The sequence below is a fragment of the Salvia splendens genome, chromosome 15, assembly GCF_004379255.2.
Source record: "Salvia splendens isolate huo1 chromosome 15, SspV2, whole genome shotgun sequence".
Lineage (NCBI taxonomy): Eukaryota > Viridiplantae > Streptophyta > Magnoliopsida > Lamiales > Lamiaceae > Salvia > Salvia splendens.
Window position 1 is genome coordinate 12,309,379 of NC_056046.1, and position 12,580 is coordinate 12,321,958.

A 12,580-nucleotide genomic window follows, 5' to 3' on the forward strand; every position below is an offset into this window, starting at 1 on the left:
AATTTTTCAACGTATATTCTATTTTACGAGTAAAATAAGTTATAGTTGTGAATAGTGCAATTTAATAGTTGTGGCCTGGGATGGGGCCTGCAAGGTTAGAGGAGTTGTGGTCTGGGACTCAAATTTAGGGGAATGATGACGTGGAGGGGACTTGGGTCCTGAATCCGGGACGAGGTTGTGGATGCCCTTAGACCATCTCCGACAGTACTGCAATGCCTAAAATGCAGTAGGAAATAACCTCCAACACTATTGCAAAACCAATCCCATTATAAGTTTTTGAAGAAAAAATACTTATCTTTAGGTTTACACTACAACTATACCAAAAACACTTTTTAGGTTTTGATTTATTGCATTCAAGTCCAAATCATTTTATATTTATCTAAATAGAGAAAGGGAAGGAAGATAAATTAAAATACAGAGAACAGAAAAACTTATTGGAAAAAGCGTAGCGGCTTGGAGAAGAAGAAGATATGAAATAATAACCTAATTTAATTATATTAAAAAAACCTAATTTAATTATATTAATATGTAGTTAATTAATAATTAGTGGGCTGGGCCCATATTAGGTTAATACACATTTTTAGTTAAATTAATACTCCCTCCGTCCCAAGGTAGATGACACACTTGGGAATTAGCACGAGATTTTAGGTGATGTTTTGTGTGAAAGGTGGAGAGAGAAAATAGTATATTTATATTAATGTGAGAGGGAGCTTTTTTTAAAAAATGAAATGTGACATCTTTTGTGGGACAAACTAAAAAGGAAAGTGTGACATCTATTATGGGTCGGAGGGAGTATTAGTCATACTCAATACTACTACACGCGTAATTGGAGAAAAGTTAAATTAATACTCCCTCCGTCCCGCCGAAGATGACCCACTTTCCTTTTTAGTTTGTCCCACCAAAGATGATTCATTACTAAAAGAAGAAACCCCTTTATATCTACTTTATTCAATGTCTCTTGCTTTATTCTCTCCACATAACACACAAAATAAATGTGCATAAAATCACGTATCGCCCAAGGAAGGGGTCATCTTCCTTGGGACGGAAGGAGTAGTATTCATAATACTATATATACATTATTATTATTATTCACAATACTACACGTACATAATTTTCAATATTAAGGACTGTTTATTTAAATTTGAAAATTGACAGAATAATTTATATTGTACTAATATTATGCTAATGCCTAATAAATGTTATTATATTAATTAATCTAATTTAAATTATTGATAAAGTATAATGGGATAAGTATGTAATTTAGATAAACTATATAGGTATGCTTGAAAAATATAAAAAAGTAAGTGGGAAATATTCTTTTGGGTTTGAGTTTAGTATAAATGTTAGAGTGCTATCAATACTTAGTGTGACATTTACACTAAAATGAGATTGAGTTTAGTGTAATTGTTGGAGATGCTCTTGGGATATGTGCAATTTGAATTGCTATAGTTATTACATTGTCGTTTGGGTGAAATAATTGGAAGAGGATCCTATGTTGTGTCTCAACCTCACCAGAGGCTGCTGTGCACCAAATACGGCAGCGTTTCATTGCCACTCCTTCAATTTCATTTTTATTGTATACTGCTAAGTGTTCATCGCCTTTTATCATTTAGATTCATTTTTTATTTTTATTGAATAAATTGACTTAAATCACCTTTTCCCCATTATTATCGTATACTCTACTTCATTGTATAAAATCTGCTTCTCAAATATTCAAGTAAGTAATAAAGTTCTTATAAAAATTTAGTTGCAACTTCGTTTATTTCTTTTATTATTTTTCTTATCACCTTTTATCCATTAGTTTCATTTTATAGCATGGGCATCAATAATCTACTACTATAATAAATTGGTGCAAGTATTCTTCCAATAATTGTACCAATTGGTATCATATTTGTATAAGTAATTAATTACCAATTAACAACACATTGTGTAATGGCCATCATCTAATGAGCTTAACTTTTAAGATTTTATCGAACCACAGAACAAATGTCATTTTCTAGTTACTTTATTTCGAGAAATATAAAATCCTTATGTTCGGTTTTGCACGATTAATGACGAACGTCGATCTGGAAATGAAGGAAACGAGCAAGGTTCGAATAAAAAAATATGAGTACGTGTTCGTTTATTCCTTTAAGTAAATAAAATACAACATTGATATATTCCAAGCTATGATATAGTGTACACAAAAAAAAAGGGAAAAAAAAAGAGAAAAATATACATAGGGATAAAAAAGAGCTAAACGCCTTGAATCTATTTCTTTCACGAGACCAAGCCACCTCTTTCCTAGACCACGAATGCAGCCTAACTGCCGAGGGCTACCATCGGCCACAACCAGCCATCACCATAGGCAGCCACGAGCCAGGAAAGGAGAGGAAAGCTGCAGCAACTCTGCATTACAGCTCCAACAGCCACTGCACTCCCAACCATGACCAAAGGCTGCTCCAAGCTAAGAAAAGAGGGGATCACTGCATCAGCTCTGCAGTTTTCAACTAACAGCCTCTGCCCCGCCTTTTGCACCTGCAAATCACCACCAGAATCAGTTAAAGGCGCTGCAAGGGACTGAGAAGAAGGACATCTGCTGTAGGAAAACAAACTTGAGGTTTCATTTCTGCACCAAAATCTGCCTTGCAGGCTTTCAGTTACAAGATCCCTATATATGCGGTGCACTCCTCGGCCTCACTCCCTTTACCACAACATTTTTCCAATCAGCAAAACAGTGAGTTGGAGAGTGAGAGAGAGATCGAGTCTAGGAGCAGAGAATCAAGAGCAATGCACAGAAGGTAACCTCCACCTCCTTTCAAACTTAAAACATAAGTTCTATCATAATGTAGCATCAAGCATGTTAGAGCTCATTTCAAATCTTGATAAAGTGAATGGGAGGAAACAGTAAAAACTACACACCCTCTGCATCATTAGAACATACCATGGGCAGTCAAGAACTTAGAATTTAGAAGCATACTTAGAGAACCATAGAGTTAGCATCAAAAGCCGAGAAATGCAACATTTATAAATAGGAGCATGCTTCTAGATCTCACACCATAACAAGCATAAGAAGTAGGCCATTAAACAGCGGTGCATTAACCATGAGGAAATCGCGTATATAGGCCACTTGGCCTTTAAAATAACGCAAATGTACCCATTTTGTTATCAATTCCATTTATGGGAAAAACGCCGATGAAGTTGGCGTGTTCATAAGTAAAAACGCCATTGAGATTGGCGTGTCTATACTGTAAAACGCCAACTATGTTGGCGTTTTACAATGACACCGTATTCTGCTCGTATTTTTAACCAAAATACTTAAATTTGAACACGCCAATCTGGATGGCGTCTTTACTAAATAAAACGCCAAGTTCATTGGCGTGTTTAACTTAAAAACGCCAACCTGATCGGCGTTTTTCGGTTGAACCATATATCTCAGATCTCCCCCAAAATCGCAGACCCTAATCACATTTCCTCCCTCCCCAAAACGCGAAAAACCTTCCCAAAGCTGAAAAACGCGAAAACGCTTGCCTTGGTCGGGTTAACCCGGTGGTGGATTGAAGCGTGTAGATTTCTATTTTCGCTCATTTCTTCCAAATATTAGTACTCGCAATCGGTTAGTATATCTAATTTTTAACTCATTCTTCCAAACATTAGTCTACCAATATTTGATGGATTATTATGATAATATATATTGTAGTGTAATTTAAATAATTATTTGATGGATTGTTATAGTATTATAAATTGTATTGTAATTAATAGAAATATTTTGACCAATTGTTATGGTATTATATGTTGTAGTATATCTAATTTTTTACCCATATTTGATAGGTTGTTATGATAGTATATATTGTAGTGTACTGTAAAGAAATATTTTTGACCAATATTTGTGTTTGACATTAATGCAGATAGTATGACGTGGTGTGTCCATTTATATTGGGGTGGAAATATAATTCCCGGAACAGTTATTTCATATGATCCTCCTTTTGCAAAAGGATTGATTATGTTGGATGAAAGTATTTCCTACGAAAAGCTTGTGGAAACAATTTGTGAAAGAATGGGGATAAACATATTTGAAAACAAACTTCAAATAGTATGGAAACGTCATATATTCTATGGATCTTCAATCACGTATATAGGTATTTTACTAGAAGAAGTATACATGCCACTAATGTTTAGTGAGAGTATGACTACAGGAGGTCAAATTGAATTGTATGTTGAGTATTCGTCAATTACTCAACAACATAGTCATCATCTCATGAGTAATGATGTTGGTACGTCTACGAGAGGTCGAGAACCATATTTCGCTGCAACACAAGATTTTGATGTTGGTACGTCTACGAGAGGCCAAGAACCATGCTTCGATACAACACAAGATTTTGATATTGGAGGCGTGCATTTAGGGGACAGTGACAACCCAGCTGTGGTTGAGGACATAATTGGTCTTGATAAAGCCGACTTTCTTGATCCACAATCACCTTATGATTCTGAAGATGTCGATCCGGATAGTACAGATTCAGATGGTGCTTCGTCGGATGAGGACCAATTTGTTGCTCCAAGTACATCCATTCCGGTTGGAGAAACAGTGGTTGGCGAAACATCAATTGGAGGAAGAGCAGTACGAGAAAGAGTAGTTCCACAGTTCCCACAGCCTGGTATGAACTATTTTCGCACCTTACCAGGTCCATATGATAGTTTTGATCCAAAAAACTTTGAGTCTGATGATCTCAATGTGCATTATTGGAGTGAAAAAGATCCGAGCAATGTCGGTTTGCATACTAAATTTAAAACCAAATTGGAATTGAAGTCAGCTGTGACTTTTTGGCATTTGGAAAAAATCCGACAATATACAGTTGTTGAAAGTAAAGGAAAGAGATGGCATGCAGTTTGTAAGTGGCCACAAGGAAATCCGAAAGATAAGTCCTTACCGCCATGTTTGTGGGAGTACCGAGCAACATTGAGGAAGCATGATGAACACTGGCAAATTAGAGTGTTTAGCACTGCTCATACTTGCATGGGGGATCGTAATTATAATGAGCACGCTAATCTTTCGTCGGGTATGATAGCGTTGAGTGTTCGACATCAGATAGAAAACGATCCTTGCTACAAGGTAAAAGCAATTGTCGCGGATATTGAAAATAGATTTCATGTGAAAGTTAGTTACAAGAAAGCATGGTATGCTCGGAGGACAGCTATTGAGCTTGTGTATGGTTCGTGGGCGTGGAATTTTAAAGTTTTACCAGGTTATTTGAATGAGTTGCAAAGACAAAATCCTGGCACAATTGTCGAATGGTTACATGATGAAAGATTAAGCAACGGTATGAACAAGGTTTTCAAGTACGTATTTTGGGCTTTTGGTCCAGCTGTGGAGGCTTTTCAACTATGCAAACCAGTTTTAACCGTTGATGGAACTCATCTATGTGGACGATATCGAGGTAAAATTCTTATTGCCGTTGGATTTGATGCTAATAAGAAATGTTTGCCTATTGCATATGCCATTGTTGATGAGGAAACCATACAAAGTTGGAATTGGTTTATGGAACGTATTAGAATTCACGTAGCCAAGCATGAAATATGTGTAATATCTGATAGGCATGTGGGAATCATAGATGCAATGAATTCTCCCATATGGAAAGAAGAACCCAATGTGGGGCATCACAGATTTTGCTTGGTACATGTTAGAAAAAATGTTTTGCAGAATCACAAAGGCATCATGGTAAAAAAACTTGTTTGGAAAATTGGTATTGCTACAAAGAAACGCAAGTTTAAGATCAGACGTCGTTTACTTCGAACCATCAACAACGAGGCTGTGCAGTACCTTGATGCCGTGGAGTTAGAAAAATGGAGTTTGGCGTATGACAAACACAAAAGATGGGGTGAGATGACCACTAATATGGTTGAATCTTACAACAATGTGTTGAGAGGCACAAGACAACTCCCAATTAAAGCTTGCATTGATCTGATATTTTGGAGGACAATAGAATGGTTTAATGAGCGGTCAATTGCATCAACACAGTGTGCCACACCACTTACCCCGTGGGCCCATGCAAAGGTGTGCAAAAATGATGTAAAAGGTCAATTACATAATGTGAGAGTCCCAAACACAATTGCAGGGCTTTACGTGGTTCGAACAAAGCGTCGAATTGGTGGAAAGGGCGGTAATAAGTGGAAGGTAAAGTACTTGGAGTCGAACTGCAAATGTCAAAAGTGGCAGATGTGGAGGCTTCCATGTTCACATGCAGCGGCAGTTGCGCGGTTTAGAAACGAGCCCATGCTGTCGCTTGTTGATAACGTATACCGCACAAGTGTTTGGGTACACCAGTATTCTACGGTGTTCAATCCAATCAGACACCAAGATTATTGGGCTGTGCCTGAATGGACTTTGCAATGTTCACGAGCCCAGTTAATGCCTAAAAGTCGAGATCGATATCGTACTACTAGGATTCCTAATCAGATGGATGTCCGTGAAGCTGACCAGCCACGCGCCCGACGCCGATGTAAACATTGCCGTCAACCAGGGCACGACAGACGCAACTGCCCGAATGCTTCTTCAAGGATGGATACTCAGTTGGTAGATGATGCCGATGACGATTTTATGCCTCCACCTCCATCAAGATCTGCAATTCGAGGTCGTCATTCTATCAGCCACACTGATGATGCCGATCATGATGTTATGCCTCCACCTCCACCAAGATCTGTAGTTCGAGGTCGGCATTCTGTCAGCCACACTGGTGGTACAGGCGAAGACATCGGTCTCAGTGATATCCCACATTCTCCACCTAGGTCTTTTGTGCGAGACGATTATTTCGGGGTGGATTTAGAGAATGTCGTTGTGCAAGATACTCCTCCGTCTAGACTCTCCACCGCCAGAATCGAGAAGGGTATCCGTAGCTTCTTTACCCGGAGAAGGCGAGACAACTGAATGTGTAACAACTATTTAGCTGAATTGAACATTGTTCTGTTTGTTCTGTTTTACTTATATTTTGGCGGCGTCGTAGTTATTTATTGAATAGAACATTGCTTTGTTTTACTAATATTTTGGCAAGTCACAGAATATGCAAAATGTAAAATTTAGTTTTTTAAAAACGCCACTCAAGATGGCGTTTTTAATAAAAAACGCCATCTAAGTTAGCGGGTTTGTGTTAAAAACGCCATCTAAGTTGGCGTTTTTACCTAGAAACGCCTCTTTCGTTGGCGTGTTTTAAAGACGCCAACGCCGATTGGCGTGTTTGTTCAGAACCTCAACCTCGGTGTGGCAGAAAATTGCAAAAAAAATTTCGGACTTAGACACGCCATCTTGAGTGGCGTGTTTAAAAAAACGCCATTGACGATGGCGTTTTATAGGTAAAACGCCATCGTCGTTGGCGTGTTTCAAAAGACGCCTAGTAAGCTTGGCGTGTTTGTTCAGAAGCTCAGCCTTGGCGTGGCAAAAGATTGGAAAAATGTTTCAAGTTAAAAACGCCATCGTGAGTGGCGTGTTTCAAAAAAATGTACCAATCCAACTTATACGAGTTCAAATTATCAACATGCACACGTATAAAAAAGCGGATTTATCAAATTACTAATATACATACGCCAAATGAATGAAAAAACACCAATATCAATACAATATATCAAATTACTTATATAAAGCGTTCAAATCAATGTAAAAACACCAATATAAAAAGTTCGGGCAACGTTCACTCGTCTCGCCTTTTACGCATAAACAGACTACGGATTCCCTTCCCGATGCTGGTCTTAGGGATTCTAGACGGAGGAGTATCTTCAACGACGGCATTCTCTAAATCAATGTCGTCTCTCGCAGAAGACCGAGGTGGAGTTTGTTGATCGCTGAGACCGAAATCTTCTCCTGTACCACCCGTGTGGCTGACTGAGTGACGACCCCGCACGGCAGATCTTGGTGGAGGTGAAGCCACAAAATCGTCATCAGAATCATCAACCAACTGGGTATCCATCCTTGATGATGACGACTCTCCACCAACTTTCTTCTTTCCACGCCGCTTCGCTTTTTGCCGCACGGGCATGTCAAGGTCCAGCTCAGAGCGCTGTGAAGGACGGTGGTCCATCGTCTCAGCTTCCCCACATATCTGGAGGCCATCTTCAACCATTCTCGAGATGGTGAATAAATCCGGCCGTCCTGACATGTCTTGCTCCCTAAGAAAGTGGCGTATTTTGTGAAGGGTCTCCACCTACAATTTTCAGTGTTAATTACATTTCATCTTATGAAATTAAACAAAGAAAAGTTGTTGAAATCTACCGCGTAGTGATGAGAGGCCGCCGTTTCATGGAAGCCCTCATGAGAATGCACCCCAGGTTTTGTTAGGTACACCACGGTTATCCGGCGAAACCAATCTATGTACTCATCGGTAGCAACAGGCACCATTGAGTACTCCAAATCAACATACACCGTGTCGTGCCTATTATGCCAATCTTGTATATGATTGGCGTGCCACTGAACCCAGTTCCGACCTGCTTTGCCACGTCGATCCTGTTTCGTAAAATCAGATCCGTGGAACCGGTCGACAATCGGGATATAAGGTTGGACAATCCCAAATTGTCGCAACACCCGCTGTGGCATGTGTGGCTCAACCATATTCCAGCAGATTAGTGTTGTCATCGACGTCCATATAGGACGACCGGCAACACAAACATCCGGCAGATTTCGCGATTCATACGGCCTCCAAATAAACTAGATATGAAACTTATTTAGTCAAAACAAGTTCAATCAAAACAACACACTAGCAACAATTTAGTTTACGTAAATTACCTGATTGGCATGCATTGTTGAGAACTGATCTCTGAAAGTTTCAATGCAATGCCCCGGTGCTTTTACATAAGAGGCCCGACCAGTCCATCTACAAAAATTAAATTATGAGCGAACAACACAAAAATCAATAAAAATTATGCTTAAAAGAGTAATTAGTGGACAACTTACGCGACTGCACATGGTAAGTAGTCTACGGGCGCGGGGTTCAGCATCTGCGGTCTAATAATTGGGATTCTTTCCCAAGCCCACAGCTGTAACAATGTAAGAGCTCCCCCGACATCGGTCCTCTTACCAAGTGCAGCTTCACATAGATTGTGGTACAAGCAGGCAAGAGTCGCACCTCCCCAGCTATAGCTAGCACATTGTTCTATATCCATGAAAAACTGAAGGTAGAAGAAGGGAATTTTATTACCGGTAGCGTTCGGGATCAGTAGACCACCCAGTAACAGCAGACAATACACACGAGCACGTTGATTGTACATGTATTGCTCGTGGTCATCACTCAACTCAATCCGCAGTTGATTTGATAAGCTTGTCTGCTTCCAGTTCAATTCTTTTAGATCAACTGCATCTGGAATAAAGCCAAGAAAATCCAAACAAACATCCTTCCAATAGTTGACATCCTTACTGGGGATGTAACCCGTCAGAGGCTCACCGTCAGTTTTGAGGCCCCATAAGACCTCCACGTCCTCTAAGCTCACAGTCGCTTCACCGACTGGAAAGTGAAACGTGTGAGTCTCTGGCCTCCAACGTTCAATCAAAGCGGTGATAAGATGTTGGTCAATGTCTTTCGGTTGACCACACCTCAACATCCCGCCGAACCCCATCTCATCTATAACCGCCAAAACACGAGGATTTATGGGAACATCCCATATGATTCCTTCGTATCTTCTACACCGTACGTCTTCCGATGGCACTCATGCCCATATGTTATTAGAGACGTGTTGTCTCTGCAGATATAATACGGAGGGGTCCTCAGGACCACATAAGAGCCGACGACGAGAAGTTGAAGAAGATGCCATAAATCACCTACACAACATTCATATTCCAAATTAAACAACAAACAAACCTAAACAAATTCAATTATTACAAACAATTTAATACAATATCACAAAATGGAACACCTATATCAAACAATTCACAATACACAACTTCAACATCATAACACAATTCACCTACACATCATAACACAATTCACCTACACAAAAGTAACAGTTCAAATAAACAATATACATCAATTTTCCACCAATTCAACTTACCCAATTTTAGTTTAACCAACCTAATAATTTCAATTTCAACCTAACAATGTACACAAAATTAACATTTCAAACTAAAAAAAGACATTAACCAAAACCCACATAAACCAAATCAATTTGCCCAATTTTTAAGCTATCAAACCCTACGATTTTGGTTTATAATCAAATTTATACACAAATTCACTTAACCCAAACAATCCAACATAATAATCAACACTACCGTCATACAAATAATCCATATGCACAATATTTCAACTCAAATCGCAACACATTACAAACCCTAGCTAAGTATCCAACAATTACTCTAATAATGTAAAAGATAAGCATACTAACCGAATAAATTGGACGAATTTGGGGAAAACTAGCACCAATTGATGAATGGAGGACGAAATCACAAAGACACGGACGAATTTGCGAAGGATTTGGCCGCTGCTAGAGAAAATTTGCGAAGGATTTGGTCTGTGAGGTTAATTTTTCGCGACTGTCTGCTGCTATTATATGCTTCTGAACAAAGACGCCAATGGTGTTGGCGTCTTTTAGTAAAGACGCCGATCAGGTTGGCGTTTTTAAGTTAAACACGCCAATGAACTTGGCGTTTTATTTAGTAAAGACGTCATCCAGATTGGCGTGTTCAAATTTAAGTATTTTGGTTAAAAATACGAGCAGAATACGGTGTCATTGTAAAACGCCAACTATGTTGGCGTTTTACAGTATAGACACGCCAATCTCAATGGCGTTTTTACTTATGAACACTACCGTCATACAAATAATCCATATGCACAATATTTCAACTCAAATCGCAACACATTACAAACCCTAGCTAAGTATCCAACAATTACTCTAATAATGTAAAAGATAAGCATACTAACCGAATAAATTGGACGAATTTGGGGAAAACTAGCACCAATTGATGAATGGAGGGCGAAATCACAAAGACACGGACGAATTTGCGAAGGATTTGGCCGCTGCTAGAGAAAATTTGCGAAGGATTTGGTCTGTGAGGTTAATTTTTCGCGACTGTCTGCTGCTATTATATGCTTCTGAACAAAGACGCCAATGGTGTTGGCGTCTTTTAGTAAAGACGCCGATCAGGTTGGCGTTTTTAAGTTAAACACGCCAATGAACTTGGCGTTTTATTTAGTAAAGACGTCATCCAGATTGGCGTGTTCAAATTTAAGTATTTTGGTTAAAAATACGAGCAGAATACGGTGTCATTGTAAAACGCCAACATATGGCGTTTTACAGTATAGACACGCCAATCTCAATGGCGTTTTTACTTATGAACACGCCAACTTCATCGGCGTTTTTCCCATAAATGGAATTGATAACAAAATGGGTACATTTGCGTTATTTTAAAGGCCAAGTGGCCTATATACGCGATTTCCTCCATTAACCATAGCAGTAGCAAAAAGAAAAGAGCAGACATGGATTTGGGGGAAGCTTTGGTACTGCTCAGGAATGCACACACCTAACGACTGCCCATAACCCACGAGTAATAAACCAAGCTCAGAGGAATAAAGGCAATGAACTTAGCTTTCGGAAATGGGGATTGAACCGTAAAGGAACAGAACGGCGCCGATGCCGATGCCGGAATAGACCAGCAGCAACAGCGCGAGATAGCGGCAACGGGGGAAGCTGCTGCTCGCAACATCCACGAGCAGCTGGGAGCAAGGGCGAGAGCCCAACACGCCGGCGATGACCCTCCGCCGCGAGAAAAGGGGCGGTGGCTACGACGGGTTCGCCGGAGAGAGAGGGCCGACACATCGGTGGCGCCGGAAGAGACATCCGATAAACTTGGTGATTGACGGTAAATTCACGGGAGTGAGAGAAACTCGACGGAGAGGGAACCGCCGCTGCTCCTCACTCCAAACCGAAGGGTTCGCCGCTGATGTGCTGGTTTCAACTAGGGATCTGCCTTCCCCAATTCTAAATGCTGACTTCGGGATTTTGGAAAGAAAAGAGAAGTTGGGGATTTAGTTCCATTTTGGGAATTTTGGAATGTGAGGAAGAATTGGGAAGAGAAGCTGACGGTGGGAGGGAGTGTATGTTTAGTTTTGGGCCATTATTTGCTTTAATTAAAATGGGCCTTTTTAGGTAATCCAATTAATATGGGCCTTTTCAGTTTGGGCCAGGGAGTTTAATCAACAAAGAATTGGACTCCTCTATTTAATTTTGGGCCACTACCCTAAACAAATTTGAGACTATGAGAATTAATTCCGTAAGCTACGGAAGGAAGGAAAGTGTTGGTCGTGTTAGCAGTGTTCAATAAATGATTAAATTGGACTTTTAATAGTCAAGGTAAGAATCCTAATTTACTTAAGTAATTAAATCCAAGAGGATTTAAATTTAAAATTGGACTTATGATAATTTAGATCGCGTGAGCCGCTAATTAAAGTATCGAAATTCTTTATAGACTCCCCTAATGTTTTACCAAATAAAATAGTGGGTAATCATTAGAGATAAAAAAAATCGAGGAATTTAACTAATACTCGAGAAATTCGGTGAAATTCCCGAATTAAGTAAATCGCTTGATTTAATGATTACAGATTTATGGATTCAGAAAGAAGGAAGTAAAAAT

The 12,580-nt window shown here is 39.5% G+C and overlaps 1 protein-coding gene and 1 long non-coding RNA gene across 5 annotated transcripts; both read right to left on the minus strand.

Moving 5' to 3' along the window:
* Positions 1-2,097: 2,097 nt before the first annotated feature.
* On the minus strand, positions 2,098-3,706 carry LOC121768316. The gene is made up of 2 exons (XR_006043346.1): positions 2,595-3,706; positions 2,098-2,517 (listed from the first exon to the last, which is right to left on the minus strand). It is a non-coding gene; the product is annotated as an uncharacterized LOC121768316 (long non-coding RNA).
* Positions 3,707-7,528: 3,822 nt separating this feature from the next.
* LOC121768314 (serine/threonine-protein phosphatase 7 long form homolog) lies at positions 7,529-12,023 on the minus strand. 4 transcript variants are annotated; one of them, XM_042164784.1, is made up of 6 exons: positions 10,872-12,023; positions 10,336-10,431; positions 8,915-9,775; positions 8,747-8,834; positions 8,237-8,668; positions 7,529-8,168 (listed from the first exon to the last, which is right to left on the minus strand). In XM_042164784.1, exons 3-6 carry the CDS (start codon positions 9,571-9,573, stop codon positions 7,659-7,661), a joined length of 1,689 nt encoding a protein of 562 aa, XP_042020718.1. In that variant the 5' UTR covers positions 9,574-9,775; positions 10,336-10,431; positions 10,872-12,023; the 3' UTR covers positions 7,529-7,658. The 4 variants fall into 4 exon arrangements, with proteins under 4 accessions (XP_042020718.1, XP_042020717.1, XP_042020719.1 ...); XM_042164783.1 differs by having other exon boundaries at positions 10,336-10,535; XM_042164785.1 differs by lacking the exon at positions 10,336-10,431.
* Between the last annotated feature and the right edge of the window lie 557 nt (positions 12,024-12,580).

What these genes read in the sequence shown, in the direction of transcription:
- LOC121768314 (XM_042164785.1), bottom strand. Translation starts at nt 9,573, where the DNA reads ATGGGGTTCGGCGGGATGTTGAGGTGTGGTCAACCGAAAGACATTGAC. An exon ending in TACTTACCATGTGCAGTCGC is followed by an intron (nt 8,835 to 8,914) that starts GTAAGTTGTCCA and finishes TAATTTTTGTAG; the next exon opens with ATGGACTGGTCGGGCCTCTT. An exon ending in CAACAATGCATGCCAATCAG is followed by an intron (nt 8,669 to 8,746) that starts GTAATTTACGTA and finishes TTTCATATCTAG; the next exon opens with TTTATTTGGAGGCCGTATGA.